This window comes from Camponotus floridanus, unplaced genomic scaffold (genome assembly GCF_003227725.1).
Source record: "Camponotus floridanus strain SB8 unplaced genomic scaffold, Cflo_v7.5 scaffold67, whole genome shotgun sequence".
NCBI lineage: Eukaryota > Metazoa > Arthropoda > Insecta > Hymenoptera > Formicidae > Camponotus > Camponotus floridanus.
In genome coordinates, this window is record NW_020229835.1 from 1,251,324 (window position 1) to 1,268,512 (window position 17,189).

A 17,189-nucleotide genomic window follows, 5' to 3' on the forward strand; every position below is an offset into this window, starting at 1 on the left:
GGCTATTATTATTCATGAATTTTAATCGTAATATATGTAATATATATTTATGTATACATACTAAATGTTTGAATAATACCAATATTCGGTCACTATCAACTTTTTTAAATCAGGATGAACTTGATAAAGAGAAATAATGAAAACGTATTAAAATTTTTTTATCTTATAACATGTTTATTTTATTATAAGTTTATTTTTATAATGTAATTGAAATTATGATTATAATGACGTTTCTCATTATTGCAATATTATTTCGATTTATTAATCACTTACTTTTAATAAAATTTTTAATAAAAGAACACGTTTCCTTATTGGAGATGTATTATTTCCTTCACAAAATTTGATTGCATTTTCCTAAAATTTGCATAATATAGAAAAGAAATGTATATATAGTATAGATTTTTAGTTTTGTATATTATCTTGAATTAAAATATTCATATTAACATTATCCGAAATTTAACATAACAAACTGTTCACAGCAAAATTTCTGAAATTAATGATTATTCAAATATATATTTCAAGATTATGTATATTTTCATGTCTCTTTAGAAATCTTAAGTATTCATCAAATAAAGTGTGGTGTATAATTGTATAAATATAATTTTACACAAAATTACATAAAAAAATGTTGATAAATTTTACAAATTATTTATTGTAAAGTTAATGTTGCATAATTGTCTGTTTGATATTAACAATATATTCTTTAGAAATAATTATTTTATTATCAAACATGAATTTATGTAAATAAATGTTTTTCATTAAAAATACACGTTCATGCAAAATATAGTATATTTAAATTAAATTGATCGAAATGGAAATTTATCAGGATTTTTCGAATGTTTCGCGCTTTCTCTACCTGTTCAAGCATTCAACAGAGGGACACGCGTGATCATATATGTATACATAACGCTATCGAATACCAGTACAGTGCTAAGGAAGAGTTAGTAAACGACAACACTTTATTTTTCTGCGTGTCAGGTCATAAAGTGTCGAAAGAAAGTTGTCATTGAAATTTTCACAAATCGAGACATCACCAATAAATAAATTCTGAAATATGTTTCGCCTTTTTGTGATAATGACGATGCTCTTTATGACGATTGACGCGCGATTAAACAGGTCAGTACATATTATATTATATTGCATATTGGCATAAATATCGAACTTAGAAAGATTTTTTCTCGTTTCCGACTTCTTGGATTAAATGCGTGGCTTGTACAAATGCAAATAATGCTTCAATACAAATTGGATGAAATGATTTCTTTGAGCAAAACGTATATTTTGATTTATTAATTAAAGAGTAAATAAAATAAGAATAGTTTTGAAAAAGTGACTCGTTGTTCTTTCGTAACGTTCGCTTTTGTCCATCTTTCTCCCTATTTATCCCTATTTAAACAACGACCGTTAACATAAATATCGTGCTTGGAGGTCATCAAAACATGTAATTGTAAACTATTTTTTTACGCGTTAACTGTAGGTATAATGAGTTGCTTTATATTATTTGTTTAACTTATATTTTCAGTTTCCTATTTTTAATACCCTTTTTTTGATTACTTGTTTCTAAATTACTTCTGTATGTAAAATCACATGCAAAATTAATTAAAATTCAATGTCTATTAAAATGATTTTATTTAAAACTGGGTTGTACAAATTAATAATTTCTTTTGATATATTTATATATATAATATATATATATATATATATATATATGAGTTCATACAATTTAGAAAGATCATCGAGTAATAAACATTTCTGAAATATTTATATTTAAATGCCTAATGTATTTGTATTGCAAGTATATAAGTTATACATTTAATTTCTGAGAATGTGTAGACTTTCATTACTACATTTGGTCTGAAAATATCTATTAGTCATATTAAACGTAAATATTCATTTTACATATATATTTACAATACATACATATATCATAGAATGTTGTTTATGTTATTTCAAGGACTTCCTTGCACGAGATGGATGGAGAATCTTCGAAAAAAGTTGGCACCATCTTGCAAAAAGTTCCTTTGTTAGATAGTAATCTTCCTTCAGTACATTTGAAAAATTTCGGAAACATACATTACTATGGCAACATTGAAATTGGGAAACCAGCTCAAGAATTTAGAGTTGCATTTAGTACTGATTCCGCATATTCTTGGATATTTTCCAAAAATTGTACACTCTCTTTTTGTTGTAAGTAATTTGTTTGTATGTATATTATATATATATATATATATATATATATATATACTTATTTCCATCAACAATTATATTTCTCAAATATAATCTTCGGATATTGTCAAAAGTTGAATACATAATATAGATATATATTTACTTAATTTTTATAGTAATTTTTAATAAAATGTATTAATTATTTAAATAATTTATCAGCTTTATTCTCCAAAGATACAAGAATTAATAAACAAAAATAATTTATGAATTAATGCGAGAAATACATTTACATGTATAAAATATGGCATTATTTGTAAAAGAATATTGCATAAGTGATATAGATTAATAAGACAATATCTCAAAATATATATTTTTAATATCTTTCTAATATTGCTAATTTTCGATATTACTGAATATGTTTCAGTACGACCTTATAGATATAATAGTAACAATTCCTACACATATATATCACGTAAAACTAACATTAATTTAAAATACTTGGATTACAAAGTACATGGTTTTCTATCTACTGATACAGTGAATGTAAGTCATTATTAAGCAATCAATCCATTTAGTTAGAAATAAAATCATACGAGTAGTTTAAACATTTCTTAAGCAATCATGTTTTTTTTTTCTTGCGCGGCAACGACGATGTATGTATTATTTCTATACCGATTTTATCGTAGGTTGCCAAACTCAGTGTGGCGAATCAAACATTTGTAGAAGTGATAAACGCATCAAACATAAATATAATATTTAATTCATATGTAACTATACTTGATACACACAGATTTGATGGTATGGTAGGCCTGATACATCCAATTTATATGGTGATGCAGCATCGATGACGCCTATTTTGGCAACATGATTCAACAAGGTCTAGTGTCATCACGCATTTTTAGTTTTTATTTAAATAGGTACATATCTTCTCTATTATGAAAACATATATCTATAGAAAAGAGTATTTAATTAACATGTGTGCAATCTATATGTATATATTTTATACTTATTATATACTTATTTTAATATTAATATAAATTAAATTTATTATTTATACATAGTATCATAATTTCTATAGTATATTTTTATATTAAGTATTTTTTTATATTAAAGTAATATTTATATTTACACATTAAATATAATTTATAATTTATCTTAATAATCACACACATACATGTTGCGGTATAAAAAATACAATTTGCAGAAAAACTAACTCAGCTAATTTAGGTGGTAAATTGACATTCGGTGATTCCGATCCTGCTTATTACGAAGGGAATTTTACATATGTTCCTGTTAGTGTTAAAGAATGTGGGATATTACTATAGATAGGTACGTTATATTTAAATTATATTAATCATATTTCAACAAATTGTTTACGTTACGCTTTGTAGTATCGAAATAAATGAGATTACTTGGTGCGAGAGATCTGCCTAGCTACCATTGATACAAGTATTTGGAGAATAATTGGACCAGAAAAGGATATTTCACTTATAAATCAATTTATTAAAATTAATCCACGGGGAAGAGTAAGTAATATCTTTCAAGTAGTCATATCTTTCAAGCACGTAGCCTTCGATAACAAAAATAATAAAAAGTTGATAATAACAATACAAAAATAAATATTAGGTACGTTTCAGTAAAACATAAACTTTGTGGAACAATGACATTAGTCCTTGTTTCCGAAATACTTAATATATTCATTAAATATGATTAATTATTAAATGATATTTTATTTAAAGGTGGACTGCAATAGAATTCTCATTGCCTACAATCAAGTTTAATTTGGGTGGCAAGGCCTTCAATCTTACCGGTAAAGATTACATCATTCGGGTAAGTGATATAAGAAAATTATTTAAATTATCTAAATAAATATAAGAAAAGGTTATATTGTGTATTTAATTCTGCTCAGGATCCATATAATGAAAATGTATGTGTAAGCGTCTTCTGGAAACACAAGTATCCAACATATAACGGTAAAATTAAATTAATGAAGACATGGGTTCTGGGTATGCCATTTATAGGCCGCTACTACACCGAGTTTGACATGGACAAAGAACGAGTGGGATTTGCTTTGGCAAAAAATGTGTAGAATTCATCAAAACCTATAGAAATTTTTCATTGCCTTCTTTTATTGAACACTTTATCAGTTTTCAATAATTTGCTCAATTTTCTGCAGCAAAAGAAATTTAATTATTTTTAATCACCAACTGATAAAGTTTGCGTATTATCAATGTAAATTTTTGCGTAATATATACATAGTTGTGCGTTAATTTTTAACAGCAATACTTTATTTTGAAAGTAACATGCTTATTGCTAATTAAAAAGTGCGAATTTTGGAAACAGTGTCATTTGCTAAGTCCCTTGTTGCATAGCCGTCTAGTCGATTTAATCAGTTTATATTTTCGAAATGATGAATTCTCCTTCATTATCATTCTTAATAACGCACGTTTAATAATTTATTTTATACAATTTGGTTCAATTATAAAACAAAATATTTAAATAATATATTTTTAAATTTGACTGATCGATAGGACGGATCGATAACATGGATTTGTTTCGAATGCGCGCGATTGTATATATAACAGTCATCAAATGTCGATAAATGATGGCTCTAGTAGTCGAATACAATTTCTTCTTTATATGTTGCAACGTACAGAAATGAAATTTACCAGAAATTTTGGAAATATGTTCCGTTTTTTCGTAGCAGCAGTATTGCTGATCGACGCGAAATCCAAAGTTAAGTTTATGCATTGTATCATGTGTTTGCGTTACGTATCGATATAATAAATGCTGATTTTATAAAATCAATCTCTCTCGTCGTGATCACATTCGATTTTCTGAAATCCAAAACCTATGTAAATGTGATTACATTCATAAAATGCTGATAAATCCTAAATAGAAATTTATTCAATGCGATAATCAATAAAAGTTTTTAATTTTTTATGAGAATGTGTGTGTTATAAAATCATTTTCTCCTTACTCGATTTAATAAGAATTAAAAATAAGAGTTACCATTGAGTCTAATAAAATTAATCTTGAAGCTCTCTGTAAAATTAATCTTGAAGCTCTCTGTAATAAAGTATTTTTATGGACCCAGAATTGCAAAAGTTTTCCCATTTTACTCCTTACATCTTCGTACGTGAACAAAAATTAATATGCTTCTTTCAGTAAGAGAACAACTTGTTGTCACCGCTTTAAGATAATCTCGCTGCGATCTAAAATATTTTCGAACCGCATGAAATCATCGACTTATCGATTTGATTTTATCTGTATTATGCATTCCGTCATGTGCCCTGAAATGCATAACGATGTTGTTTACACGGCAAGCGCGTTTTCCAGATTACAATTTACTATATCGTATTAATCCTAGATATTGCGGAGATATAAGTGCGATAATATGTTTCGCTGTCATATAAATACAAATAATATCTCGGTGTCTTCTTTTAATTCAAATTCTTGCATAAATCGATTGCGTGAAGAGTTTAGAGAAAAATCTGACATTTTCTTTGTTCTTGGTTAATAAATGCCACGAAAATTTCGCAATTAATGCAATTAGCACGCGATTCAGTAGCGCTTTTCGATTTTTTTGAATAAAATAAGCTTTGTTAAAGAGTCTAAGAACTGATTTCATATTCGGATATCATGACTTTTCATACTACGGTTGAATATTAATAGCGTGAAAAATTAATTATTATCGACCGATTATTATTTTCTATATTTGTCTGAAATAATTTGATTATAAATTCAATATAGATATTGCACTATTAGGCTATTATTATTCATGAATTTTAATCGTAATATTGTAATATATTTATGTATACATACTAAATGTTTGAATATACGGTCACTATCAACTTTTTAAATCAGGATGGACTTGATAAAGAAAACTAATGAAAACGTATTGTAATTTTTTATCTTATAATATGTTTATTTTATTATAGTTTATTCTTATAATGTAATTGAAATTATATTATAATGACGTTTCTCATTATTGCAAATTGCAATTTATTGCAATATTATTTCGATTTACTAATCACATATTTTTAATAAAATTTTTAATAAAAAAACACGTTTCCTTATTGGAGATGTATTATTTCCTTCACAAAATTTGATTGCATTTTCCTAAAATTTGTATAATATAGAAAAGAAATGTATATATAGTATAATTTTTAGTTTTTAGTTTATATTATATTGAATTAAAATATTCATATTAACATTATCCGAAATTTAACATAACAAATTGTTCACAGCAAAATTTCTGAAATTAATGATTATTCAAATATATATTTCAAGATTATGTATATTTTCATGTCTTATTAGAAATCTCAAGTATTCATCAAATAAAGTGTGGTGTATAATTGTATAAATATAATTTTACCGCACAAAATTACATAAAAAAATGTCGATAAATTTTTCAAATTATTATTGTAAAGTTAATGTTGCATAATTGTCTGTGATATAAACAATATATTCTTTCGAAAGAATTATTTTTATTATTAATCATAAATTTCTGTAAATAAATGTTCTTCATTGAAGATACACGTTCAAGCAAAATATAGTATATTTAAATTAAATTGATCGAAATGGAAATTTATGAGGATTTTTCGAATGTTTCGCGCCTTTTCTACCTGTTCAAGCATTCAACAGAGGGACACGCGTGATCATATATGTATACATANATAGCGTTATTTGTAAATAAATATTGCATATTTGATATAGATTAAGTAAGGACAATATCTCACATATATATTTTTAATCTTCTTTAATTATTGTAATTTCGATTATTAATATTAAGCATCTATTATAGATAAATTTATGCTTCACAGTAGGGACGTTTTTAAATATAATGGTATGTATTCCTACACATATATACCAAATTAATACTCAGATTGATATAGAATACTTCGATTACACGGTACATTGGATTCCTATCTACTGATACAGTGAATGTAAGTCAATATTAAACAATCAATCCAATTTAGTTAGAAATAAAATCATAAGAGTAGATTAAACATTTTTTAAGTAATTATGTTCTCTTGTTTGCGAGGCAATGACGATGTAGTATTTATATCATTACCAACTTTATCATAGGTTGCCAACTTCCATATCGAGAATCAAACATTTGCAGAAGTGGTAGACGTATCAAACGTAAATAATTTTACTTCGCATATAAATATATTTGATAACCGAAGATTTGATGGTATCTTAGGCCTAATACCTTCCAATTTATATGATGATGCAGTAACGCCTGTCTTTGGTAACATGATTCAACAAGGACTATCATCACGCCATTTTCAGTTTTTATCTAAACAGGTAAATATCTTCTTTACTTATGAACAACTTATATCTATAGAAAAGAATATTTAATAAACATGGAGTTCTATTTGTATGTAAATGGTAAACTTTATTGTTCCCCTTGGGATTACAATCTTCAACATACAATTACATAACTCTACCTAACATAACCATATCTCTCACGCAATTGCCGCCGCCTTTAACATATCACAACTAACACCCATATCTACTAACGGCATCGCCGTTTTTTTCCTACTCCTTTTTCCACACTACATTCTTCTTTCTTTTTCTCCTCTTCTCCATCTCCTTCCTCCTCTCTCCTTCCCTTCTCGCTCTATCTCCCTTTCTCTTTTTTCCTTCTCACTTTCTTCTTCCTCTCTTCAAATTTCCTCCATATGTCCTCTCCATCGTTCTCTCGATCTCTTTTCTTAAAAACTTCTTTTTCCTTCTCCTCTCTTTTCTTCTCTCCCCCGCCTTCCCCCTCCTCCTTTCTTCTTTCACTTCTCTTTCCCTTTCTTTCCACGTTCCCGTCTCCTCTATTCTCTCTTCCTCTTTTTCTCCGGCTGGTCCTCCTTTATACCGTCTATCGCCTCCATCCACTTCTACTATCCTTACTTTCTCACTGGGACCTGTGTGGACCCGAATCCGCGCCACGCTTAATCTTCACTTCGGCGAGTTTCAGTGACGCAGCGTGCAGGATCACACAGGCTCCCCTATTTGTATGTATATTTATATTTTATTTTATACTTATTTTAAAATTAATATAAATTAAATTATTATTTATACATAGTATCATAATTTCTATATAGTATTATTTTTTATATTAAAGTAATATTTATATTTACACATTAAATATAATTTATAATTTATCTTAATTATCACATACATACATATTGCGATATAAAAAATACAATTTGCAGAAGACCCTAACTCAGCAATTTAGGTGGGTAAATTGACATTCGGTGGTTTCCGATCCTGCTTATTACGAAGGGAATTTTACATATGTTCCTGTTAGTATCAAAGGAGTGTGGGAAATTACCATAGATAGGTACGTTATACTTTAAATTATATTAATCATGTTTCAACAAATTGTTTACGTTACGCTTTGTAGTATCGAAATAAATATGGTTACTTGGTGCAAGAGATACTGCCAAGCTATCATTGATACAAGTATTTGGAGAATAATTGGACCAGAAAAGGATATTTCATTTATTAATCGATTTATTAGAACTAGTAAACGGGGAAGAGTAAGTAATATCTTTCAAGTAGTCATATCTTTCAAGCACGTAGCCTTCGATAACAAAAATAATTAAAAGTTGATAATAACGATACAAAAATAAATATTAGGTACGTTCCAGTAAAATATAAACTTCTATGGAACACTGACATTAGTCCTTGTTTCCGAAATACTTAATATATTCATTATATATGATTAATTATTAACTTGATATTATGTTTCATTCAAAGGTGAATTGCAATAGAATTTCCAAATTGCCTACAATCAAGTTTAATTTGGGTGGTGAGGCCTTCAATCTTACCGGTAAAGATTACACCATTCGGGTGAGTGTTATAAGAAAATTATTTAAATTATTTAAATAAGTATAAGAGAAGTTTATATTGTGTATTTAATTTTGCTCAGGATCCAGATAATGAAAGTAAATGTTTAACCGTCTTCTGGAAACACGACCCAACATATGACAGCAAAGAAAAATGGATTCTGGGCATGCCATTTATGGGGCGCTACTACACCGAGTTTGATATGGAGAGAGACCGGAGTGGGATTTGCTTTGGTCGAAAAACGTATAGAATTCATCAAAATGTATAGAAAATTTTTCATTGCCATTTTCATTACCTTTTATTGTATACTTTATCATCAATTTTTAAATAATTTTGCTTAGTTTTCAATAGCAAAAAAAAATTTAATCATTTTTAATCGCCAACTGACAAAGTTTAAATATTATCAATGTAAATTTTTGCCGTAATACGTGCATAATTGTGTCCTAATTTTTAACAGCAATACTTTATCTTGAAAGTGGCTGACATGAGCTTATTGCTAATTAGAATGTGCGAATTTTTGGGAACAGTGTCATCTGCTAAGTCCATTGTTGCATGGCCGTCTAGTCGATATAATCAATTTACTTTTTCGAAATGATTATTTTTTTTCCATTATTATTCTTAATCACGCGCACGTTTAATAATTTATTTTAATACAATTTGGTTTAATTATGAAAAAAAATATTTAAATAATATATTTTTAAGTTTGATTGATCGATAGGATGGATCGATAACATGGATATGTTTCGAATGCGCGCGATTGTATATATAATAGTCACCAAATGTCGATAAATGGCTCTAGTAGCCGAGTACAATTTCTTCTTTTTATGTTGCAACGTACAGAAAGAAATTTACCAGAAATTTCAAAAATATGATTCGTTTTTTCGTAGCAGTGGTGCTGATTCACGCGGAAATCCAAAGTCAAGTTAATGCATTGTATCGTGTGTTTACATTACGTATCGGTATAATAAATGTTGATTTTTTCTAAAATCAATCTATCTTGTCGTGATCACATTCGATTTTCTGAAATCCAAAACCTATGTAAATGTGATTACATTCATAAAACGTTGATAAATCCTAAATAAAAGGTTATTCAATGCCGATGAGCAATAAAAGTTTTTAATTTTATGACAATGTTATAAAAATCATTTTCTCCTTGCTCGATTTAATAAGAATTAAAAATGAAAGGTTATCATTGAATCTAATAAAATTAATCTTGAAGCTCTCCCGTAAATAAAGTATTTTTTATGGACCCAGAATTGCAAAAGTTTTCCCATTTCACTCCTTACATCTTCGTACGTGAACAAGAATTAATATGCTTCCATTCAGTAAGAGAACAACTTGTCGTCACCGCTTTAAGATAATCTCGCTGCGATTTAAAATATTTCCGATCCGCATCAAATCATCGACTTATCGACTTGATTTTATCTGTATTATGCATTCCGTCATGTGACCTTAAATGCATAAAGCGGCCTTTTCATTGATGCTACTTTTTAGCGTCAATGAAATTGCACCTTAACGATGTTGTTTACACGGCAAGTGCGTTTTCCTGATTACAATTTACTATATCCTATTAATCCCTAGATATTGCGGAGATAAAAGTGCGATAATATGTTTCGCTGTCATAATTAAAAATAATATCTCGGTGTCTTCTTTTAATTCAAATTCTTGCATAAATCGATTGCGTGAAAAGTTTAGAGAAAAATCTGACATTTTCTTTGTTCTTGGTTAATAAATGCCACGAAAATTTCGCAATTAATGCAATTAGCACGCGATTCAGTAGCGCCTTTCGATTTTTTTGAATAAAATAAGCTTTGTTAAAGAGTTCCTAAGAACTGATTTCATATTCGGATATCATGACTTTTCATACTATGGTTGAATATTAATAGCGTGAAAAATTAATTATTATCGACCGATTATTATTTTCTATATTTGTCTGAAATAATTTGATTATAAATTGAATATAAATATTGCACTATTAGGCTATTATTATTCATGAATTTTAATCGTAATATATGTAATATATATTTATGTATACATACTAAATGTTTGAATAATACCAATATTCGGTCACTATCAACTTTTTTAAATCAGGATGAACTTGATAAAGAGAAATAATGAAAACGTATTAAAATTTTTTTATCTTATAACATGTTTATTTTATTATAAGTTTATTTTTATAATGTAATTGAAATTATGATTATAATGACGTTTCTCATTATTGCAATATTATTTCGATTTATTAATCACTTACTTTTAATAAAATTTTTAATAAAAGAACACGTTTCCTTATTGGAGATGTATTATTTCCTTCACAAAATTTGATTGCATTTTCCTAAAATTTGCATAATATAGAAAAGAAATGTATATATAGTATAGATTTTTAGTTTTGTATATTATCTTGAATTAAAATATTCATATTAACATTATCCGAAATTTAACATAACAAACTGTTCACAGCAAAATTTCTGAAATTAATGATTATTCAAATATATATTTCAAGATTATGTATATTTTCATGTCTCTTTAGAAATCTTAAGTATTCATCAAATAAAGTGTGGTGTATAATTGTATAAATATAATTTTACACAAAATTACATAAAAAAATGTTGATAAATTTTACAAATTATTTATTGTAAAGTTAATGTTGCATAATTGTCTGTTTGATATTAACAATATATTCTTTAGAAATAATTATTTTTATTATCAAACATGAATTTATGTAAATAAATGTTTTTCATTAAAAATACACGTTCATGCAAAATATAGTATATTTAAATTAAATTGATCGAAATGGAAATTTATCAGGATTTTTCGAATGTTTCGCGCTTTCTCTACCTGTTCAAGCATTCAACAGAGGGACACGCGTGATCATATATGTATACATAACGCTATCGAATACCAGTACAGTGCTAAGGAAGAGTTAGTAAACGACAACACTTTATTTTTCTGCGTGTCAGGTCATAAAGTGTCGAAAGAAAGTTGTCATTGAAATTTTCACAAATCGAGACATCACCAATAAATAAATTCTGAAATATGTTTCGCCTTTTTGTGATAATGACGATGCTCTTTATGACGATTGACGCGCGATTAAACAGGTCAGTACATATTATATTATATTGCATATTGGCATAAATATCGAACTTAGAAAGATTTTTTTCTCGTTTCCGACTTCTTGGATTAAATGCGTGGCTTGTACAAATGCAAATAATGCTTCAATACAAATTGGATGAAATGATTTCTTTGAGCAAAACGTATATTTTGATTTATTAATTAAAGAGTAAATAAAATAAGAATAGTTTTGAAAAAGTGACTCGTTGTTCTTTCGTAACGTTCGCTTTTGTCCATCTTTCTCCCTATTTATCCCTATTTAAACAACGACCGTTAACATAAATATCGTGCTTGGAGGTCATCAAAACATGTAATTGTAAACTATTTTTTTACGCGTTAACTGTAGGTATAATGAGTTGCTTTATATTATTTGTTTAACTTATATTTTCAGTTTCCTATTTTTAATACCCTTTTTTTTGATTACTTGTTTCTAAATTACTTCTGTATGTAAAATCACATGCAAAATTAATTAAAATTCAATGTCTATTAAAATGATTTTATTTAAAACTGGGTTGTACAAATTAATAATTTCTTTTGATATATTTATATATATATATATATATATATATATATATATATATGAGTTCATACAATTTAGAAAGATCATCGAGTAATAAACATTTCTGAAATATTTATATTTAAATGCCTAATGTATTTGTATTGCAAGTATATAAGTTATACATTTAATTTCTGAGAATGTGTAGACTTTCATTACTACATTTGGTCTGAAAATATCTATTAGTCATATTAAACGTAAATATTCATTTTACATATATATTTACAATACATACATATATCATAGAATGTTGTTTATGTTATTTCAAGGACTTCCTTGCACGAGATGGATGGAGAATCTTCGAAAAAAGTTGGCACCATCTTGCAAAAAGTTCCTTTGTTAGATAGTAATCTTCCTTCAGTACATTTGAAAAATTTCGGAAACATACATTACTATGGCAACATTGAAATTGGGAAACCAGCTCAAGAATTTAGAGTTGCATTTAGTACTGATTCCGCATATTCTTGGATATTTTCCAAAAATTGTACACTCTCTTTTTGTTGTAAGTAATTTGTTTGTATGTATATATATATATATATATATATATATATATATATACTTATTTTCCATCAACAATTATATTTCTCAAATATAATCTTCGGATATTGTCAAAAGTTGAATACATAATATAGATATATATTTACTTAATTTTATAGTAATTTTTAATAAAATGTATTAATTATTAAATAATTTATCAGCTTTATTCTCCAAAGATACAAGAATTAATAAACAAAAATAATTTATGAATTAATGCGAGAAATACATTTACATGTATAAAATATGGCATTATTTGTAAAAGAATATTGCATAAGTGATATAGATTAATAAGACAATATCTCAAAATATATATTTTTAATATCTTTCTAATATTGCTAATTTTCGATATTACTGAATATGTTTCAGTACGACCTTATAGATATAATAGTAACAATTCCTACACATATATATCACGTAAAACTAACATTAATTTAAAATACTTGGATTACAAAGTACATGGTTTTCTATCTACTGATACAGTGAATGTAAGTCATTATTAAGCAATCAATCCAGTTTAGTTAGAAATAAAATCATACGAGTAGTTTAAACATTTCTTAAGCAATCATGTTTTTTTTTCTTGCGCGGCAACGACGATGTATGTATTATTTCTATACCGATTTTATCGTAGGTTGCCAAACTCAGTGTGGCGAATCAAACATTTGTAGAAGTGATAAACGCATCAAACATAAATATAATATTTAATTCATATGTAACTATACTTGATACACACAGATTTGATGGTATGGTAGGCCTGATACCATCCAATTTATATGGTGATGCAGCATCGATGACGCCTATTTTGGACAACATGATTCAACAAGGTCTAGTGTCATCACGCATTTTTAGTTTTTATTTAAATAGGTACATATCTTCTCTACTTATGAACAACATATATCTATAGAAAAGAGTATTTAATTAACATGTGTGCAAATCTATATGTATATATATTTATACTTATTATATACTTATTTTAATATTAATATAAATTAAATTTATTATTTATACATAGTATCATAATTTCTATAGTAATATTTTTTATATTAAAAGTATTATTTTTTATATTAAAGTAATATTTATATTTACACATTAAATATAATTTATAATTTATCTTAATAATCACACACATACATGTTGCGGTATAAAAAATACAATTTGCAGAAAAGCTAACTCAGCTAATTTAGGTGGTAAATTGACATTCGGTGATTCCGATCCTGCTTATTACGAAGGGAATTTTACATATGTTCCTGTTAGTGTTAAAGGAATGTGGGATATTACTATAGATAGGTACGTTATACTTTAAATTATATTAATCATATTTCAACAAATTGTTTACGTTACGCTTTGTAGTATCGAAATAAATGAGATTACTTGGTGCGAGAGATTCTGCCTAGCTACCATTGATACAAGTATTTGGAGAATAATTGGACCAGAAAAGGATATTTCACTTATAAATCAATTTATTAAAATTAATCCACGGGGAAGAGTAAGTAATATCTTTCAAGTAGTCATATCTTTCAAGCACGTAGCCTTCGATAACAAAAATAATAAAAAGTTGATAATAACAATACAAAAATAAATATTAGGTACGTTCCAGTAAAACATAAACTTTTGTGGAACAATGACATTAGTCCTTGTTTCCGAAATACTTAATATATTCATTAAATATGATTAATTATTAAATTGATATTTTATTTAAAGGTGGACTGCAATAGAATTTCTCAATTGCCTACAATCAAGTTTAATTTGGGTGGCAAGGCCTTCAATCTTACCGGTAAAGATTACATCATTCGGGTAAGTGATATAAGAAAATTATTTAAATTATCTAAATAAATATAAGAAAAGGTTATATTGTGTATTTAATTCTGCTCAGGATCCATATAATGAAAATGTATGTGTAAGCGTCTTCTGGAAACACAAGTATCCAACATATAACGGTAAAATTAAATTAATGAAGACATGGGTTCTGGGTATGCCATTTATAGGCCGCTACTACACCGAGTTTGACATGGACAAAGAACGAGTGGGATTTGCTTTAGCAAAAAATGTGTAGAATTCATCAAAACCTATAGAAAATTTTTCATTGCCTTCTTTTATTGAACACTTTATCAGTTTTCAATAATTTGCTCAATTTTCTCCAGCAAAAGAAATTTAATTATTTTTAATCACCAACTGATAAAGTTTGCGTATTATCAATGTAAATTTTTGCGTAATATATACATAGTTGTGCGTTAATTTTTAACAGCAATACTTTATTTTGAAAGTAACATGCTTATTGCTAATTAAAAAGTGCGAATTTTTGGAAACAGTGTCATTTGCTAAGTCCCTTGTTGCATAGCCGTCTAGTCGATTTAATCAGTTTATATTTTCGAAATGATGAATTCTCCTTCATTATCATTCTTAATAACGCACGTTTAATAATTTATTTTAATACAATTTGGTTCAATTATAAAACAAAATATTTAAATAATATATTTTTAAATTTGACTGATCGATAGGACGGATCGATAACATGGATTTGTTTCGAATGCGCGCGATTGTATATATAACAGTCATCAAATGTCGATAAATGATGGCTCTAGTAGTCGAATACAATTTCTTCTTTATATGTTGCAATGTACAAAATGAAATTTACCAGAAATTTTGGAAATATGTTCCGTTTTTTCGTAGCAGCAGTATTGCTGATCGACGCGAAAATCCAAAGTTAAGTTTATGCATTGTATCATGTGTTTGCGTTACGTATCGATATAATAAATGCTGATTTTATAAAATCAATCTCTCTCGTCGTGATCACATTCGATTTTCTGGAAATCCAAAACCTATGTAAATGTGATTACATTCATAAAATGCTGATAAATCCTAAATAGAAATTTATTCAATGCGATAATCAATAAAAGTTTTTAATTTTTTATGAGAATGTGTGTGTTATAAAAATCATTTTCTCCTTACTCGATTTAATAAGAATTAAAAATAAGAGGTTACCATTGAGTCTAATAAAATTAATCTTGAAGCTCTCTGTAAAATTAATCTTGAAGCTCTCTGTAAATAAAGTATTTTTATGGACCCAGAATTGCAAAAGTTTTCCCATTTTACTCCTTACATCTTCGTACGTGAACAAAAATTAATATGCTTCTGTTCAGTAAGAGAACAACTTGTTGTCACCGCTTTAAGATAATCTCGCTGCGATCTAAAATATTTTCGAACCGCATGAAATCATCGACTTATCGATTTGATTTTATCTGTATTATGCATTCCGTCATGTGCCCTGAAATGCATAACGATGTTGTTTACACGGCAAGCGCGTTTTCCAGATTACAATTTACTATATCGTATTAATCCCTAGATATTGCGGAGATATAAGTGCGATAATATGTTTCGCTGTCATATAAATACAAATAATATCTCGGTGTCTTCTTTTAATTCAAATTCTTGCATAAATCGATTGCGTGAAGAGTTTAGAGAAAAATCTGACATTTTCTTTGTTCTTGGTTAATAAATGCCACGAAAATTTCGCAATTAATGCAATTAGCACGCGATTCAGTAGCGCTTTTCGATTTTTTTGAATAAAATAAGCTTTGTTAAAGAGGTCCATAAGAACTGATTTCATATTCGGATATCATGACTTTTCATACTACGGTTGAATATTAATAGCGTGAAAAATTAATTATTATCGACCGATTATTATTTTCTATATTTGTCTGAAATAATTTGATTATAAATTCAATATAGATATTGCACTATTAGGCTATTATTATTCATGAATTTTAATCGTAATATATGTAATATATATTTATGTATACATACTAAATGTTTGAAATATACGGTCACTATCAACTTTTTTAAATCAGGATGGACTTGATAAAGAAAACTAATGAAAACGTATTGTAATTTTTTTATCTTATAATATGTTTATTTTATTATCAGTTTATTCTTATAATGTAATTGAAATTATAATTATAATGACGTTTCTCATTAT

At 27.2% G+C, this 17,189-nt stretch overlaps 2 protein-coding genes across 2 annotated transcripts in view; both read left to right on the top strand.

The window, feature by feature from the left end:
• LOC112639474 (lysosomal aspartic protease-like) overlaps window positions 1-9,232 on the top strand; it is a 31,243-nt gene extending 22,011 nt beyond the window's left edge. The window contains exons 9-11 of the mRNA XM_025413511.1: window positions 8,676-8,705; window positions 8,926-9,018; window positions 9,098-9,232. Coding sequence (XP_025269296.1) covers window positions 8,676-8,705; window positions 8,926-8,929 — 34 coding nt within the window. The 3' untranslated portion in view covers window positions 8,930-9,018; window positions 9,098-9,232. The remainder of the gene's footprint in view (window positions 1-8,675; window positions 8,706-8,925; window positions 9,019-9,097) is intronic.
• A 2,694-nt stretch (window positions 9,233-11,926) lies between these two features.
• On the top strand, window positions 11,927-16,093 carry LOC105256040 (lysosomal aspartic protease). Its single transcript, XM_025413528.1, has 8 exons — window positions 11,927-12,110; window positions 12,949-13,181; window positions 13,583-13,701; window positions 13,845-14,077; window positions 14,375-14,500; window positions 14,564-14,699; window positions 14,915-15,007; window positions 15,087-16,093. The coding sequence occupies exons 1-8, from the start codon at window positions 12,049-12,051 to the stop codon at window positions 15,264-15,266; spliced, it is 1,182 nt and encodes a 393-aa protein (XP_025269313.1). The 5' UTR covers window positions 11,927-12,048; the 3' UTR covers window positions 15,267-16,093.
• Window positions 16,094-17,189: the final 1,096 nt, after the last annotated feature.